The 18296-nt window shown below is 36.0% G+C and overlaps 1 protein-coding gene across 2 annotated transcripts in view; it reads left to right on the forward strand.

The window, feature by feature from the left end:
* Nucleotides 1–18296, forward strand: part of Lrriq1 (leucine rich repeats and IQ motif containing 1) — a 183645-nt gene that overhangs the window by 64677 nt on the left and 100672 nt on the right. For both annotated transcript variants that reach the window (XM_037196787.1, XM_037196788.1), the window contains exons 16-19: nucleotides 227–406; nucleotides 2488–2925; nucleotides 6462–6663; nucleotides 12437–12556. In XM_037196787.1, the coding sequence (XP_037052682.1) occupies nucleotides 227–406; nucleotides 2488–2925; nucleotides 6462–6663; nucleotides 12437–12556 (940 nt within the window). The remainder of the gene's footprint in view (nucleotides 1–226; nucleotides 407–2487; nucleotides 2926–6461; nucleotides 6664–12436; nucleotides 12557–18296) is intronic.

Below are 18296 nucleotides of genomic sequence, written 5' to 3' on the forward strand. Positions count from 1 at the left end.
TGTATTGTAAATTTTAGCCCAAGTTTCCAACATTGATTCTCTCATTAGCATTTTGAGGTTATTATTCAGTGTAAGATAAAGTTATAGGATCAGTAGAACTGATCTTGGATACGACAGAACATGTTTTTAAGTAAATTTAACTATTTTCTGAAATAAGCTTGCTATGTGACATTTTATGGTTATTTTAAAACGTAAGTCCTTACTGAGATTATTAACTTCTTCCTAGGCATTCTATACTTAAAATATTACCTGCTCTAAGAATCCTCAATGGTGACATCTTAAAACCTCACTCTGATGTCCATATTGAAGAACACTATCACCAGGACCTAGAAGGGTTATTGACACTTTGTCAGCATCAACTTCAAGAGTTCAACTTATTAACTGACAAGTATATCACACAGAAGGGGTAAGATTCTGATTTTCCTCCTGTTGTATTTAAAGTAAATTATATAATGGAAATGTATGATTAGATTTGTTATGATTACACTAGTTTGATTAGAAGCGGTGTGTCGGGGGCATTTTCTACCTTTAGCATAAATTTGTTCAAGTATTTTTCACAAGATTGCATATCCTTCAAGAATTCATAGTTACAAGGGAATCAAGTAAGTTTGAAAACATACAAAGTATATATAGAGTGTCATATTACACATATATAATGGTTATATATTACCCTACTATGTCATCACACTCGGCAAAGGCTATCAATGTTTCTACATGTTCAGAGGACAAAAGCTAGGAGTTATCCTAATCCAATATTGAAAAGTGAGAGCTTTGTTTTCCTGACCTTGAATTATGAATGCATTACAATGAATGAATTAAACTGGTCTTTCCATAACAGAATTAATTTTTTTCATTGCTCCAGAATTTACAAGAGCATTAATATTTCTGAATGTGTCACCTATAGTTGCCCCATTATAAAGAGAAAAAAGAGTATGTGTTTCCTAATGCTTAATGGAATTACTAAGCCATATCTTCACTGTTTACGTAATACATCTTTACTTTTAAGATTATAATATAATTATACCATTTTCTATTCTCTTCCCATTCTTCAAGTCTTCCTATGTTCCCCCTTGAATGGGGAAGGTCTGGAGCCAGAGTCAATCAGGTTCTCAGAAATATCTGTTGAATCTGCTTTATAATTGCTATCCAGGAAAGACAGAAAGACCTCTTTGAAATGCATGGACTGCTTTTTTCTTTACTTGTTGTTACAAATATTTATGTGTAACATAATATGTGTAACACACACATACACACACACACACACACAAGACATAAGTACTTAAATAACTTAAATACAAGTCCATACAATGGCACATATGTATATGTTTTTGGGGTTGATCATTGGTATTGGATAACAGTCTGGTATGGTCAGTTTGCTCTAAGGGTATCTAGAAACTAAGTCATAATTTAATTATTGCAATTAATAATTAATTTTGACATTCATACTTCTATCAGTTCATTTTTGATTTGAAAATTTTGTGACTATATGGGTAAATCATATTAAAATTTTCACCTGCTTAAAGTGGTTTTAATGGAATAAAAACATTCAACAAATTATTACTATTTATTAGCTGTATCCATGAAATAGTTGTCAAAGTGTAATTTATTTATTTACTTGTTTATTATGGTAGATGATAGAATAGAGTGCCTTGTGTATACTTTACAAGGGCTATAAACTAAGCTGCACACTCAAAAGTAAGCAGGAATCATGAAAGTTGAAAGTATGACTAATGAGTAAATAAAGAATTTTAATCAATTACATAAGATTAAACCCTAAAATATAGAAATCGAATAATTGTTCAAGAGGACATTAATCATTTATGTTTGAGTTATTTTTGCCATGGATGACAGTTGTCCATAGAAAAACAGAAATGAAAAGTTTCCCATAATTTAAGTTCTTTAACTCTCCAATACAGCCGGGCGGTGGTGGCGCACGCCTTTAATCCCAGCACTCGGGAGGCAGAGCCAGGTGGATCTCTGTGAGTTCGAGGCCAGCCTGGGCTACCAAGTGAGTCCCAGGAAAGGCGCAAAGCTACACAGAGAAATCCTGTCTCGAAAAACCAAAAAAAAAAAAAAAAAAAAAAAAAACTCTCCAATACAAATATTTTGTGTAACAAGAGTCAATGTAGAAAATACTTTTCATTAACGAATAACTTCTTCAAATTGAGGTAGTCATTATTTCTCATGTTTGTGATAGTAAAAGGTTTGATTTTTTTTTAAACTAAAAATGCCCAGAATTAAAATGGACCTAAAGGTTTCAAATCTTTTGTCTTGTTTGACGTAGATCTTAATAAACTAATATATTGAGTTTTGTTCAAAATCATATAAAATTGTCTATAAGTGATTAGAAATAAATTATAATGAAGTGTGCTGCCAATTTTAAGTCCATTTTTGCCATATCGTAAATTTTATTTTTAAAACCTATATGTTTTTGTGTCCATTGGTGTAGTTCTACTTATTTAAGGTTCTCATCTTTGACTTGTTCAGGGACATTCTCACTTTGCATGCTGCAGACAAACTCTGTCACTACTATGAGAACTTAATGAAACTCAGTAATGAGTGCAGACGTGCACATGAACATGGGGATGTAAATATCATCAAGAGGACTGAACCAGACACTGAGAAAAAACATCCAGAATTTTCAAACACCAATAGCACACTCCAAAACAAGGACTTCCGCTCTTGGACTGACAGATATAAAGCAGATTCACCAGATACTTCTGAAAACCTGATGGACTCTGCCTCCAGACTTTTCCCATTAAACTGGGAGGCACCAGAAGAAAGAAGTCAGGAGAAAAACATGACTCAAAAGAATGAACAGGGTAGGATAGGCAGTCCCTCCACTAGAAGAGCCTCATTCCAAGAAATGAAGATAGCAGATTCTCCAGTGAATAGTCATCAAAATACTGAGCACAGTGAAACAAGGTAAGACCTTTTTCTTTTATAGATCTCCGTGTGTGTGTCTTAGAAGAGGCTTTGGACTTTTAATAGCTTTGAGATTGAAAGACTGTGGGGACTTTGGCATCAGACAATACATAATTTCATTATGATAAGGGCTGTAGGGGTAGGGAAATAGAATATGGTGGTTTCAATGAGATACCCCTCTCTCAGGCACTTGGATACTGGGTACCTAGTTGGTGGTGACCTTTGGGTAGGTTTAATAGCTATGGCTGACAGGTTGGAATAGATCCTTGGTCCCTGGAATCACTTTGTGAAGCTTTTGTTTGTTGTTCTTTTTTTTGGAGCAGAAAATCCCTTAGGAATTTTGCTTTCAGACTTCAGAAGCTTACCTTCAGGGTACCCTTCTCTTTGTTCCAAAGCAGATCATGTCTTTCCTGAATTTCCTGATTTCTCCCAGTATAAGCCTTGACTGTAACATTGTTCTTGTTCTCTTCTAACTCTACATTGCTTTCTGCCCACTTGCCCTTCTTTGTGGAACTGCACAATAGTGAATATTAGTCACCATAGGACAGTATCAATATTAAATCTTTTTAAAGTCTCCTCTGGCAATTAGTTCATTAGATTTTAGATGTAGCTTCAGGAAAGTGCTTAGGACAAGGGCAGAACTCAAGCACATTTTTTTTTTTTTTACCAAAATGTAACAACAATATTCTCAGTTGTTATAATATTGTTCTCCTTGGAAACCCATTGACTTGGGTCTCCATGGTCCAAATTGCTCTCAGCATTACTCTCTTATAAGCTCCTCTAAAATGGTTCATTAATCTCTCTTTACAGCATTCCATAGCTTTTCTGGTCCCAATTCCCAAAGTAACTGCATTCCCACAAAAATGACATGTGCAGGTTCTTCACTACTAGGGTCTTGGAGAAGTCCCACAAAAGACCAACATCCACATATGCAATCAGCAAAAGCGTTTATTATCTGGAGAATAAGGTACCAGCATGCTGGGGCCACATATCCTACACAAAATAGCTACCCTGAGACAGGTTTGCAGGCTCCTTTTATGCACAGCTAAAGGGAGTTTCATCTCAGATATGACTGGCTTATGTGAGTGGCAATCATATTAGTACATTCCTAATTGGCTAGGGCTAGCAAGGGCTGGCTACACCTGTAGCGTTCCTATTTTTTTTGGCAGGCCTGGACAAGTCCCAGGCTTTGTTCTTATTTCGTTATTACCTTGAGCTGCTGCGGAAACTGGCAACTTACAGTTCCCTCCATCCTTACTGTCAGGGACACCAGTAATTAATTGTCTTTTGTTTGTGGCTTCCTCAGAAACTGCCTGCTCAGTTTCAAGAAGCAGGAACTGAGTCCTAGTTCTTAACTGCGTTATTAGGAGCCTGTTGTGATATTTCTCAGGCCTTCTCATTCAAAAAATAAACCACTCCCTGGTACCAACTTCCGTGTAAGTTTCTTTTCTATTGATGTGATAATACACCTAATCTGGGCAATTTGTAGAAGAGGTTTATCTGAGGGTAAAGTTCCAAAGAGATAAGAGTACATCACCATTAGAGCAACACAGCATGGCAACAGGAAGGCATGGTGTCTGGAGCCACAGCTCGGAGTGCACATGGAAAACCTCGAGACCAAAAATTTAAATGTTCAAGATTATGGGTTTACATCTCATTCAATCCGCCAGATCAAGTGTAAACTTACTGAAAACTCTGCCAAGGAAATTTCGAGGAATAAAATCTGTTCTCCAAATTTTTAAGTCACCGGGCGGTGGTGGCGCACGCCTTTAATCCCAGCCCTCGGGAGGCAGAGCCAGGCAGATCTCTGTGAGTCGAGGCCAGCCTGGTCTCCAAAGCGAGTTCCAGGAAAGGGGCAAAGCTACACAGAGAAACCCTGTCTCAAAAAAACAAAAACAAAAACCAAAAAAATTAAGTCAAACTCAGAAATTCCACAAGAAATTAAGATAGAATTTTGATTACTCCTGTACCTTGGTAATATTCCTTCAATGATCTGTATGAGAAAGGAAACAAATCCCAACTCAGGAGAGCTACTCAGTTTCTAAAATTGATAGCTGTTTGCTATGACATGTTGGAATGTGGTGATATTTTAACTGTGTACCCCAATAAAGCTTATCTGAGGATCAGAGGAAAAAGCCAGCCACTACAGTAAACATAGAAGTCAGGCAATGGTAGCACACACCTTATTTCCTAACATTCAGGAGGCAGAGATCTGTCTGGATCTCTGTGAGTTCAAGTCCACACTGGGAACAGAGCCAGGCATGGTGGCACACGCCTTTAATCCCAGCACTGACCATAGAGGTCTGTACAGATACAGGAAGTGATGTAGCTGGTCAGAGAGAAGAAGTGAAGTGGCAGAACAGAAAGGCATATAGGCATGGTTATAGAGGAAATAGTCTCTCAAGTTCTCTGTTGCTTGTCCTATTCCTCTGATCTCTCAGTTTTCACCCCAATATCTGGCTCTGGGTTTTCAATTAACAAGACCTTTTAAGATTCATGTTACATTAGAATTTCCTAATGGACACATAAGTGAATAGAGTATTTTCAAGGGGCCAAGAAGTAAAGAAAAACTGGTAAAAACCTCTTAGGGTCCTTCCTCTTACCATGAAGAATGCTATCAATGTCATTTCCTTGTCCTGTCTAAGGCAACCCATAGTGATAAGCATCTAACCCTTCCTGCCAAGTCCATATTGCTCTATACTTTTAGAACCCCTCTTTTATACACTCTCCCCACCGTAACAATGTTCTCATTATTTAGAAGAATCTCTAATACCTTTCATCTTTAAGGAATTAAAACAAACCAAAATTTAAAAGTCTCTCTTAAACTAAATAAATCCCTTTCTGAACTCTTGGTTCTTTTTTTTTCTTTCAGATTAGATGTCTATAGTAATTTACATTTATGACAATAATTAAACAAAGAAGGGGTTTGTTTTCAAATGACATTTTATGTTCTCTCTATTCATGTACAGGTCACAAAGACCTCTTTTCTATTTTTTGAGAATTTCTTATGAGTGTGTATTTACATAATTTTCACCCTTCCCTCTCCCCCTCCAATTTCTGTGTTTCTTTTACTCATTCTCAAATTTATAACTTTTTCTTAATTATTTGTTACACACACACATACACATACACACACACATATACATACATATATATGCACATATTTATTTATAAAGACAACTTGACTTACCCATTCAATGTTGTTCATATGTATTTAGGGATTACCATGTGGGATAGGATAACTTATCAGGGGCTCAGTCCTGAATAACACCGATTTTCCCTTTTTCAGCAGGTATTTATTATCTGTAGCTCTTCATCTAGGTATGGGGCTTTGTAAGATTATCCTCATCTACAACACCATACCAATTGGTGTTGCCTTGAGGTGACCCTGCACAGGCACCCATATTGTTGAGAGTCCATGGGTGCATTTTCCCTGTCATATATAAAAGACATAGTTTGCAGCAGCTTATGAAGACCTCTAACTACCTTCTGTGTGTTCATGCATACTAAAATATTTTTCTTTTTTTTTCTTTTAGTAAGGCAGCTGTGTTAATCCAAGCCCAATGGCGTAGTTATGTTGCACGCAGACAGATCAATTTCTCTGCAGAAACACATCCTACCACAACAGAGCCGCTGCATAATCCCTTCACTAATAACCAGACTACATCAAATGAAGAAAGAAGAAAAAATATTATGAATATCCAAGAACTGAGGGAGAAGGCTGCTCTTCATATTCAGGTTAATTTCAAACTTTTGATAGTGGAGTTAGTCATAAATTTTTTTTACTCATCTTTCACTCAGTAATTCTGTATTTTAAAAAGGTTCAGTGATTTAAAGTTACTTGAATTTATTCTACACTTATATAGATTTGCAGGCTGTAGGCTAGCAGGTAGTTATGGTTCTGCTGACAATTAAAACTGTAGATAATAATCCTTATATCTGAAATATTATGAGCATTTATGTGGTTCAAGCTGAACCACATAATGATATTTAAAACTTTTCTTCATTGTAGAAGTCCTTTACTTACTTGATTTGATTTATTTCAAGATTTTTTTATGAGGCTATTATAAATTATTTGTTTCCTGCTTTCTTTCTCAGTGTGTTTGTAGTTGGTATATAGGAGGGTCACTGATGTTTTATACCTTTCCATTTATTATTATCTGCTTTAGGTTCTTTTATAGAGAATTTGATATGCACATATAATGAATTTTGAATCAATACACCTCACCCCATTTGCTTCTCAAGTTCATGTGCTCTTTTTAAAGATCCACTGAGTTCACTAATATTGTTCCTATAGCTAATAATAATATTCAGCAAAGTAGCAGAATATAAAATTAATCTGAAAGTCAGTAGCCTAAGATCATTATGTGGTTTCTGTCCTTGTGTCTAAGTGATTTATTATGTTAAACAGTTCATGCATTTCTGGAATGCAATGGTTTGATTGTGAATGATCTTGTTTATATGTTCTTGAATTTAGATTGCAAGTATTTTATTGAGAATTTTTAAATTTATACTAATCAGCCTATCAATCTCTTTTGTTGTTGTTGTTGTTGTTGGATATTTATTTGTTTTGGGTATTGGACTGATAAAAGCATTGTTCATGAAAAGAATCTGGAACTTTCCCTTCCTTTCTATAATGGAACAATTTGAGGAGTATTGGTGTTAGTTTTTTGAACGTCTGATAGAATACTGCAATGAATCCATTCTGGCCTTGAACCTTTTTAGCTGGGAAATTTTTGGTTACTGTTTCCAAGCACTACTATTTCTATGTAGTATTTGTCAAATCATCTAAAATTTGTGTAGTGGAAGCTAATAATTTGATCCAATTGATAGCTATTCTAGAAAAATATTTCAACACTCTAACAAAAATTAAAAATTCTAAACATATCTGCTTCAGTTACAAACTTAGAAGTCAAGAAGTAAAATTGAAAGAGTAGAAGGAGACAGTAGACTCATGGCCCAGAGACATGGAGGGGAAGAATAGGGGAAGGGAGAATCAATCAAAAAAAATTATGATGACAAAGCCAAATAGGAAGAATGCTACTTTGCATGCTAATTAGAAAATTAAATAAATAAAAGTAAATGTGTAAAATATTTACCTTAATACCACCAAGACCAGATTTCCAAATGAATTTTAACTTGATTACCTTTTTATTTTATTTATTTACTCAATGAAGCTTTTTGTTATATAGTTCATCCTTAGGAGCAAAAGTGACCAAGAGTTAATCACCTGTGTCTTTTAACTACAGCAACCATTCATAATTTTATCTTTGTTTGTGAATACATTTAGGATAACCAAGATCATGTCTTCCCACTGGATTGCAAGCCTCCATATGAGCCTTGTGAAGCCACCAGAGGGTGCAACGTGACTGAAGGCAATGCTGCACCCCCTTTCTCTGAATATATCCATAGAAAGTAGTTCAGTAGTGTTGGGGAATGTTATTTTAAGATGTGTTACTTTTGTTTAGGTTGCATTTGTTTAACTCTGTGAAGCTGTGTTACTGTGCCTGTCTAAAACACCTGATGGTCTAATCAAGAGCTGAATGGCCAATAACAGGGTAGGAGAAAGGATAGGCAGGGCTGGCAGGCAGAGCAAATACATAGGAGAAATCTTGGAGGAGGAAAAAGGAGTAGCCAAAGACAGAGGAGGATTCCAGGGGCCAACCATCCAGCTACACTGCAAGTCATGGAGTGAGAGTAAGATTTACATAAGTAAGAGAAGGGGAAAAGCCCAGAGGCAAAAGACAGAATAGTTTAAGGAAAGCTGGCAAGAAACAAGCCAAGCTAAGGCCAGGCATTTATAAGTAAGAATAAATCTCCATGTGTGATTCTTTTGGGAGCTGGATGGTGGGCCCCCTCAAAAGAGCAAAAATAAGCAACAACAATTAGTGAGAGGTAGAATCCCCTAACTTATTCCTCCATCTTTGTTTGGCTGTGGAGGGCCCATTCTTGTGCAGACCCCGTGAAGTCACTGTCATTGTTGAGACTGCAATGGTGATAGACTGCCCAGGTGGCATTGTCAGCCCTTCCCTGTACCTTTAGGCCTTTATAGTCTGTATATATACTCTTCCTCATTATTCTTTGGTCCTTGGAGTGGATGGCATGCATGACTTAAGACTGTGTACTAAACCATCACTTATTCTCACTTTATGCATGCACACTCTCCATTTTTATTGAAGTTCCCTGGAAAGGGAGGTTTCTCTGACAAAGGCTGTGTGGTTATTAACTATGGGTAGAGACATACATATTAAAGTGGTTCAATACTATGCCAATGTAATGAAACAACAGGGTTAAATTTAAGCTTGGTGTAAATTGGCTAAAATCCTAAGCTGAACTAGAAATCCACAGGTTAGGTAAAAGACAAATCTGCAAAACTAAAAATAGGATTTAAAAAGTAAATGAGAATATAGTCCCTTTTGCACTCCAGGTATACCACCTGCTTTTCCTAAAAATGTATGTCAGTCTGTCAGTCTGAGAGTGGAATCTGAAGTTTCACTTTTTTTCCTGTATTTTGAGATAAAGTATTGATGCTAGCCTCTATCTCACCATGTAGCCAAAGCTAGCTTTAAATTCCTGATGTACTTGTAGTAGTCTTCTAGTTACAAGGATACATGCAAATACCACCAAGTCCATTTCTAACTTATTTGTTACTACTTTCAAGGTTATGTTGGGAGAAACTAAATTGTATCTGTTGATGGAGAGATTTGATTAGAACAACTTTCTTCCATGTGGAGAAAGCAGGATGTTGATAAAAGCAGTAGAACACAGACAGCGCTTGAGAAGAATGCCTCAGTATTGAGAGGAAGAATGCAATTTCCACATCACAATGTGAACAGTGGATGGGTAGATGAATTGAGTGATAGAGAATTGGTCTTTCTGATAGTGCAACCAGACCAGAGAGTAAGGCCCTATCCCTAGAAGCCAGGGTCTCACAAGTTTTGGGATAAGAATGGAAACATTAAAAGACTCAAGTATATACCCCTAAATAACCACTTAGCACCTCGAGCAACCATAAGTCTCTGCCTCTACTGCTGAATAAAACTAGAAAACATCTAATACTGTCTGTCAGAGAAAAGAAGAAAGTCATGACGAAGAAAATTAAGTGCTTGATTCTTCATTTGTTAAAAATCCCATAACTATAGATACAGAAGTGACATTGTGAGACACTGTATGTCCCGTGTCAGCCTATATCAACATTTTCAAAGTCCTGCCCAGGTCCTCGTGTCCTGACATTGCTATCAGTAATTGCAAATTTAGCTGAGTTTGTGTTTGTCCGAATAGTGCCAGACAAGGTAGGACTTTTCTATGTTTGGATGCTTCTTGATGAAATTTTTGACCGTTTAATTGCAAGGTAAGTTGACTACAGAAGAGTGCGAGAATGTATGGAGTCTTGGGATATTCTATTTCTAAAATGCAAATGTCTTGAAGTATCCCCTCTGCCCCTGACCACTCATTGTTAGACTATATCATTTTTTAGCCTTCTGCATATTTTCTTTATCTGTTTTGTCTATTTTCAGTCCCTACCACTGTTAGAATAGAAAATCCATTCATGTAGGTTTGACTGCATGTTTTAAGATCTACTATCTGTATGTGGCAAGTGAGAGATACTTAATAAATTTGAAAACTAATGATCCTTATTTACTGTTCCATATTTATATATGATGGGTCACATGATAGAATAGTGACCCTTTTACACTGTTCAGTTAATTTAAAATTACATTTGAGACCTTAAAATTTTTTATTTATTCCACTCTGTATGTGCGTCTATTATCTTCTTTAGAAAATCTGGTCCCAGTGGCATATTTAATTCACCTTTTCCCTTTCTCTCTCTCTCATTCTTCACCTGTGTGGTATGTGTGTAGCCAGGTCAGGAGTTTTTATACACAAATAATGGAAAATAAAGAAGACACTCACACAGTGGGCTTTCACACAGGTGCTTTATTCATAATGTCCTGTAGGAACCACAATCCCAGCGGCTGAAAGATGGAGAAGAGAATGTGGGTGTTTTCTAGTGAAGGACAGGGAAAGCTTTGACTGGTGACTGCTGCTATGGAAAGGTGTGGGGGGGGAACGAGGGGCCTAGGGTTGAAGCGAGCTGATTAGTTTGCAAAGCATATATATCACTCTTCACTTAGGCTTCCATAGGGTTACAAGCAGGGAGGTTACCCATCCACTGACAACTTTCCATGGTTCTTGGACAATTCCTTAGGTTCTGATTCAGCTTCCTAGACTCTTCTATGTCCTCTGATTTCTGAGACCAGTTGTTGCAGATGTGGGTGATGTCCATTGATAAATATAGTCTGGCCAATTTGTATATTATGATTCTTAGGGTAGCAAAAATATCAATAATATTGCTATAAAAAATCTGGTTGCTTGAAACTGTTCTAAAATACCTCTCACAGTCCAATTTGCATCTGAGGTGTATTTTTTTAGGTTATAATCAATAAAACCATTTTAAAAATCACTTTAAAGATCTTGTATAACTATACACAGAGGATCAGTCATATTTTTTTATTATCTAGTTCTTTCCTATTCATATAGTTTAGTTTTTAACAATTATTTGAGCATACACATGGTTTCAAATTCATATTCAAAGGCTGATTGGTCAGAGCATTAAAGATTTTTATTCTTAATTTTTGAGACAGGGCTTGGAACTCACTGTTAAACTGCATCAACCTTGGGCCTCACCTAGATCTATGGTCTCTACCTCCCTACAAGTGGTAGGAAATTCAAGCTTCTGTTGATGTATCAATGCATGCTAAATACTAATTATGAAATTAAAAATTAATAATTAGTATTTAATTCTTAAATGTAAGTAATCATACATACATTTGTACTTCAATAGCAATCATACCTTCCTATGCACTTCAATATAATCAGTACCTCAATGTTGGTTTAGACTTCCTGCATCCTAGAGGCCCCTCTTGTAATATAGGAACATCTCCTATTCTCTGGACTTTTACTGTACTTGGGGACATAGGCTGGAGAGCTTCTCCCCTCCAGGATTGTTAAGGACCAGGATTATTTTTAGTTGCATTATTCTGTGCTAACTTATATTTTCCCTGAAATTAATTTATTTTGGGTCATGATACTTCCTCCTTAATATGGTCATTTAAATACACTGGGGTTTCTCTAAATGAGCTTTGTCTTATTTTAAACATAATGATTTGGAAATGAGCAAAATTGACCTTTTGAAAATGCCTTTCTTCTTGGTTCAGAATGGGTCCTGGAGGAATTGTCAGATAATTGATTGGCTGACCTATATGGGCAGTAGAGGGGAGTGTGAAAGACACTTCTCCGCTTACCACAAAGGACGTCTCTAGAGATGCAGACACATGTGGTCGTTTAATTTATCTTGCAGTTTTACATGTCACATAAAGTTCAAGAAACAGATTACTGAGCCATTAAACTAAGTTCTAGGATGTTTTATCTTCCTAATGGGATAACACAGAGAATCTGGTTTAGGGTTTGATCTGTAACCCTGCATAACATACTTCACATTTTTGTTCAGGCAGTTTGGAAGGGCTTTATTTTACGAAAGAAACTGGCCATGGCCCTGGACGCTCTCAAGAATGAAGAATCTGGAGAAGAATACGAAGAAATAGATTTAGAGGACTTTGAGTATGATGAGGTAAGTGCCAATCATAACAAGCAAATATTGTTCCTAAAAGACTGTTGTAGATGGTGTCAGGACTGACTCCTCAGCTGGTTGCTGTAGATGTTGCAGGTAGTCACCATTATTATAGGCTGGCCATTTTGTGAATTCTGAGACACTTTCTAAGGTTGTTAGTACCATTATAAGATAAGTGTTACTGCTACTTTCTATGCTTTTCTTAATCTGTCCTCCTGGTTTGTACAGTTTATAAAGTGGCAACGGAATGGCTACAAGTCATTTTGTCCTCTTGGATCAGATTCTCTGGAGGCTATTGCCATGCTATTCATTAATGACAATGAAAAGTTTGGGGAAACTACATTGATAGAACATTAGGATGCATTTGACCTTGTCTAAACTTTCACCTATCCTACTAATGCCCAACTTTTAGTCTGAGAAGTAGTAAGCCAGGATTGTAGGTGGCAAGTACTTGGCATCTTTCCCTTCATCTCCTTTGAGATGAGAACAATTCCTCAACTCTGTCTTTGTATTTCATGACTGTGATACATTTAGTTAATATAAAACTCCCCTTCTGTTCATGCTATGAAAATATTGAATGGAAAACTCAAAATGATCAACTGTGCACAGTCCTGAGTATTGTTGTGACATCTCCCACCATCTTGTCCAGGATATGAGTCATCTGCTTTTTTTGTGTGCTATCTACAGCATGTGCCCTACCTGCTCCCAATCTACTTCTTGGATGTCTTGGTTATTAGACCAAATGTTGTATAATCATAACGTACGTGTTTATATTAAGATTATTTTACTCTTGCAGTTGGAAGTAAAAATTGGTTGTGCTGGTAATTTTATGACATTTTATTAGAACACTTGTACTGTTTTATTATTCAATATTGTTTTGAAATGCTTATAAATATTTAATAAACTGTATCACAGCAATGTGTGTATATATAGGAGAAAATAGTGAATATAGGACTTGATTTAACCTGTGGTTTCATGTACCCAGTGAGGGTCTTAGGTCCTTTCTCTGCTCAATCAGTTAAATTCAATTGCATTTGAACGTAGTGACACATCAGTGAGAATTCGTTATTTATCATTGGAAAAAAAGGTATTATTTTTCTAATAATAAATCTCCAGTTACTTTGAAAATAAGTTAACAGCTTTTCAAAGACTATTTATTGCTTAATTGTGATATCATTCTAGTCTAGCAACCATGGTAAATTTATCTCTGCTAGTTGTCAAAAATAATTTATCCAATTTTTGAAGATATGATGAGTGAATCAGAACCTATATTCTTCATTGATCAAATGTACTAACAATATATTCAAAACGGAAAATACTGCTGTATATGTATGTATTTATGAGATGCTGAGTTCTGCTCTCTTATTATAATGTCAACAGAAAAATACAAATTTTTGAGGTATCTACATTAAAGTAGATACATGTAAAGCTTTCCTTTACAGCTCTTAGGCAGTTTGGTTACATTTATTCCTAGGTATTTGGTGTGTTTGTATATTAAATTCAGTTCTGTAAACAGGATTCCTTTTCACATCTTTTAGCAATTTGCTGAAATTACTCCCAATTTTAGTGGGTAGTCTCTCAAAATTTCTAAATACCCTTCTGTGGAATAATCCTCTTGTACACTGTAAAGATTTGTCACTCAAATTAGTTTAATAAAACACAGATTGGCCAATATCCAAACAAGAAGTATAGGTGGGGCAACCAAACTAAGAATGATTGGAAGGAGATGGGCAGAGTCAGGAGTTGCCAGCAGATGCAGAGGGAACAGGAGATAAATATGCCCTGCTAAATAAAGTACTGCAACTTGGCAGAGCATAAATAAGGAATATGGGTTAGCTTAAAATATAAGGGCTAGTTAGTAATAAGCCTGGGCTATTGACCGAGCATTTATAATTAATATAAGCCTTTGTGTGGTAATTTGGAAAGTGGCTACTAGATATTTAGGTAAAGGAAGGCAAGAGAGAAATGTCTGATTACACCCTATATGTACGGTTATGTCCTCTACAAATAACAAGAAGCTTTCTTTTTGTTTTTATTCTTATATGTTTTAGGATTTCTTTCTTTTTTCTCTTGATTTCTATGTCCAGTGCTATTTGAATCGTAGTAATCACAGCAAACATCTTTCTATTTCTTTGTTTCAAGATGGAAACATTTAATATGTAGTCTTTAAGTAACATGGCTCCTATTCGTCTTCTGTAGAAACTTCGTGCATTAGGAAAGTGCTACCTTTCCTACCATTTACAGGTTGCAGTCATGGTGCTAATGATGATTATGTATGTTCTTTTAATTTTATCAAATAGTTTTCACACATAAATTATTAACTTCCTAGTACAAAACTTTGCATTTCTTGAGTAAATCAATTTAGTATAGTGCAGTTATGAACATATTACTCGTTTTGACATATAACATTTTGTTTAGTTGTTTTTTTTTAAACTTGTTTTTAAAAACCTCTTGAGCCTGTAAATGTCTTTCTTCTCTAGCTTTTTTCAAGTTTTGGTCTGAAGGCTGTTTTGGTCTCATATATTTGGTTTTAATTTATTTTCTATCTTTCTATTTTAAGAAAGACTTTATTTTAGGATTGGTAACTGCTTATAAAAGTCTGGAGACATGCTCCATGTCACATAGAAGAAATTGGGGGGATAGGGCAGTGGTTCAGAACCTAATATTGTTCTAGAAAATCCACATTGGGTTCCCAAGTACTCACAAACAGTAGACTCACAACTACAACCACTAAACCAGCTCCAGAGAATCTGACCTGACTCCCTCTGTTGGCCTCCAAGAACATTGCATTCATATGGGTGCACAAACCCAAACCCAAACCCAAATCCAGATATATATATATATATATATATATATATATATATATATATATATTTCAAAAAAGAAAAAGAAATACATACTCTTTAAACAATAAGTAAATTGCTACTTTTTTTCATGTATGTATATGTGGTTGTGGGCACATGTAGAGGACCCAAGAAGATGTCTGTTACTATGGCTGCCATCATGTATATCTCTCCAAATGAATTTTTTGAGGCAATGATGTGACTGAGCCTGGAACTCACCTATGGGAAAGTATGGCTAAAAATCCCTGGGGATGGTCTGTCACCCTGACTAGCAGTCAGATTGCAGGAATGTGCCACAGCCATAGTTTTCCTTGGGTGCTATATTGGTTGTAGTATTAAGGCAACTTCACATAGTTAAAAAAAAGAGATTTATTTTGTGGGGTAACTAATAAGTAAAGGGATAGGTTACAGGGTCTGGGAAAGGTGTAGCACAGTCCAGCGGTGTTCTCTGGAGAACTCTGCTCCATCTACCTCCAGCGTCCAGTATCCAGGAACCAAGAGAGCCGGCACATTCGGATCTCGGGTCTTCAGGGCTCCTGTCTCAGGCCCGACTTGTAGGCCTGACAGTAACGGAAGCCTCAGTGGGGGTAGTACTTCCAGGTCAAAGCTGGAACGGCTCCCACTGCAGTGCTGGGACTGGAACTCCTGTCTTCCTTCATCCATGCACAGCCAACACTTTACTGACTGGACCATCTTCCAGCACAGATCATTATGAAAATCTTGATTTCTTATAATAACTGTCTTCTGCTTTAAAGTAATCTTCGATCCTCCTAGTGATCTGTGGGTTATTGAGGAGATAATAATAAAATCTTTTATGGTTATGGGCTTTTAAAGACAACTTTCAGTTTTTGTATGGCAGTGCAAGCCTCCTATTTTGAGGCTTTGGTTACAATGTACATATTTACAATAATTAAATCATTGTATCACAGAGCCATCCCTAATACACTTCCCCCTTTTACTCTAGTTTCTCTGCAGAACTAATTGTTTTAAGTGTATTTGCTCTATGTTTATGCCTACACAGATTTCTTTGGCTGGTGCTTCTCTATTATGTGTTTTTCCATTTGTCCTCTCCATCCTGTGTTTAGTTTTTAAGTTTTTCTATAACTCCTTCTTTTTCATTAATCAAATACTTTGCTTTTCTTCTTGTCCCTATTTTATTAGTTTTTTTTTTTTTTTACTTGATCTTTGGCCTTGTCTGTTCTCTTCATTTCTTCCTGAATAACCACATGTTTAATATTTTTCTTTAACTGACAGTGTCTCCTTAACACATATTCTACTTTTGGTGACACTTGAAAGATTGTCAAATAGTTTAAGTTTGTTTTCTGTTTCTGTTCTTGCTGTTGCCTTACCTGAGCATAATTATCTTTGAATTTTCCCTCTTTGGGTTGACAGAGGTCAAGGCTTCTTAAATCTGTGGTTCATGCCTCTCAACAGCTTTGGAAAATACTTGTGCAGGTTTGCTTCAATTGTTTTCTCTCTTTTTTGGTTGTTGTTGTTGTTGTTGAAAAGGTACTCCAGAAATACAAATAATAGAGATCTAACCATTTCATACAGATTTACAATCTTTAATATTCTTTTCAGAATTTCTTCCTTCCATGCCATAAAAATCCATGTATTTCATGTTTAGTTCTTAAGTGGCCAATAAAGCTTATCTATTTATTATTTGTAACATGATGTTTTAAAAAATGTATATGTGTATAGTGACATAACAAAGTCTAACTAATTAATGTATGCACTACTGAAATAAACTTTCATTTTTAAGGAGTAATCTCTTTTTTATCTGCTCAGAATTTTTTTGAGAGGGCAATATGTTGTTAAATAATAATCATAATGTATGATGATGAGATGAATTTTTTTATAAACCAATTGATTGCTTATGCATGTTTGTCTCATATGTGTATGCATGTTCACATTGTGGGAGTGAACTTTGCAAATGTGTGAAGGCTCCAGGTTGACATCAGGTGCTGTCATAGTCACTCTCCATCATGTGTATTGAGGCAAGGTTTCTTGCTAAACCATGAGCTTGCCATCTTGACTATTCTAGTTAGAAAGCTTGCTCCAAAGATCCTGGTGTTCCCTTTCTGCATGCTGAGATCACAGACAAACCATAAAGCACGGCATTTAGATGAGCTCTGAGGTTTTGAACATCAATCCTCATACTTACATAGCAAGGACATTATTTCCTAAACTACCACTCAAGCTTCTAAACTAAAATGCGGGTCCATTAACCAGACTCTCTTTTCTCCTCACTAGCACTGTCCTTACTAATCAGGATCAACATTCTACTCTAACTCTATGAGTCAGTTCATTTAGATTCCACATAGATAAGTGAAATCACAAGTGTGTTTTCTCCCAGTGCCCTCCAGGTTCTTCTGTCTTGTTGCAAGTGACATTCTATCAGATACTTTGGTTGAATACCATCCCACTCCATATAGGGACAGTGAATTTCTCTTTGCCTACTCACTGATGGGTATTTAAGTTGATTTTATATCATGACTATTTTATCTATTTCTTAATGAACATGGGGCACATGTACTTTTCTTTAGCACTTTGTTTTCATTTCTTTGGGGTACATGCCAAGTAGAGGAATTGTTGGGTCAGGTGATCTATTTTGAGTTTCATAGGGATTTCTATGCTGTTTCCTTATATGGATTACAGTAATGTACTTTCCCTCCAATAATGTGAAAGAACTTATTCTTCTTCATATCCTGTTGCATTCTTGTTACTGTTTACCTTTTTAGTAGTGGCCATCTTTCCTGCATGCAATGTCATGTCACTGTGTTTTTAATGTGTATTCTCCTGAATATACTCATCTTGATCATTTGTGTATGTTCTTTTGAAGTGTATCTGCTCAGACCCTTTGTTCACCTTCTTTTAAATGGAGGTGTGTGTTTTTC

Source organism: Peromyscus leucopus, chromosome 18 (assembly GCF_004664715.2).
Source record: "Peromyscus leucopus breed LL Stock chromosome 18, UCI_PerLeu_2.1, whole genome shotgun sequence".
Lineage (NCBI taxonomy): Eukaryota > Metazoa > Chordata > Mammalia > Rodentia > Cricetidae > Peromyscus > Peromyscus leucopus.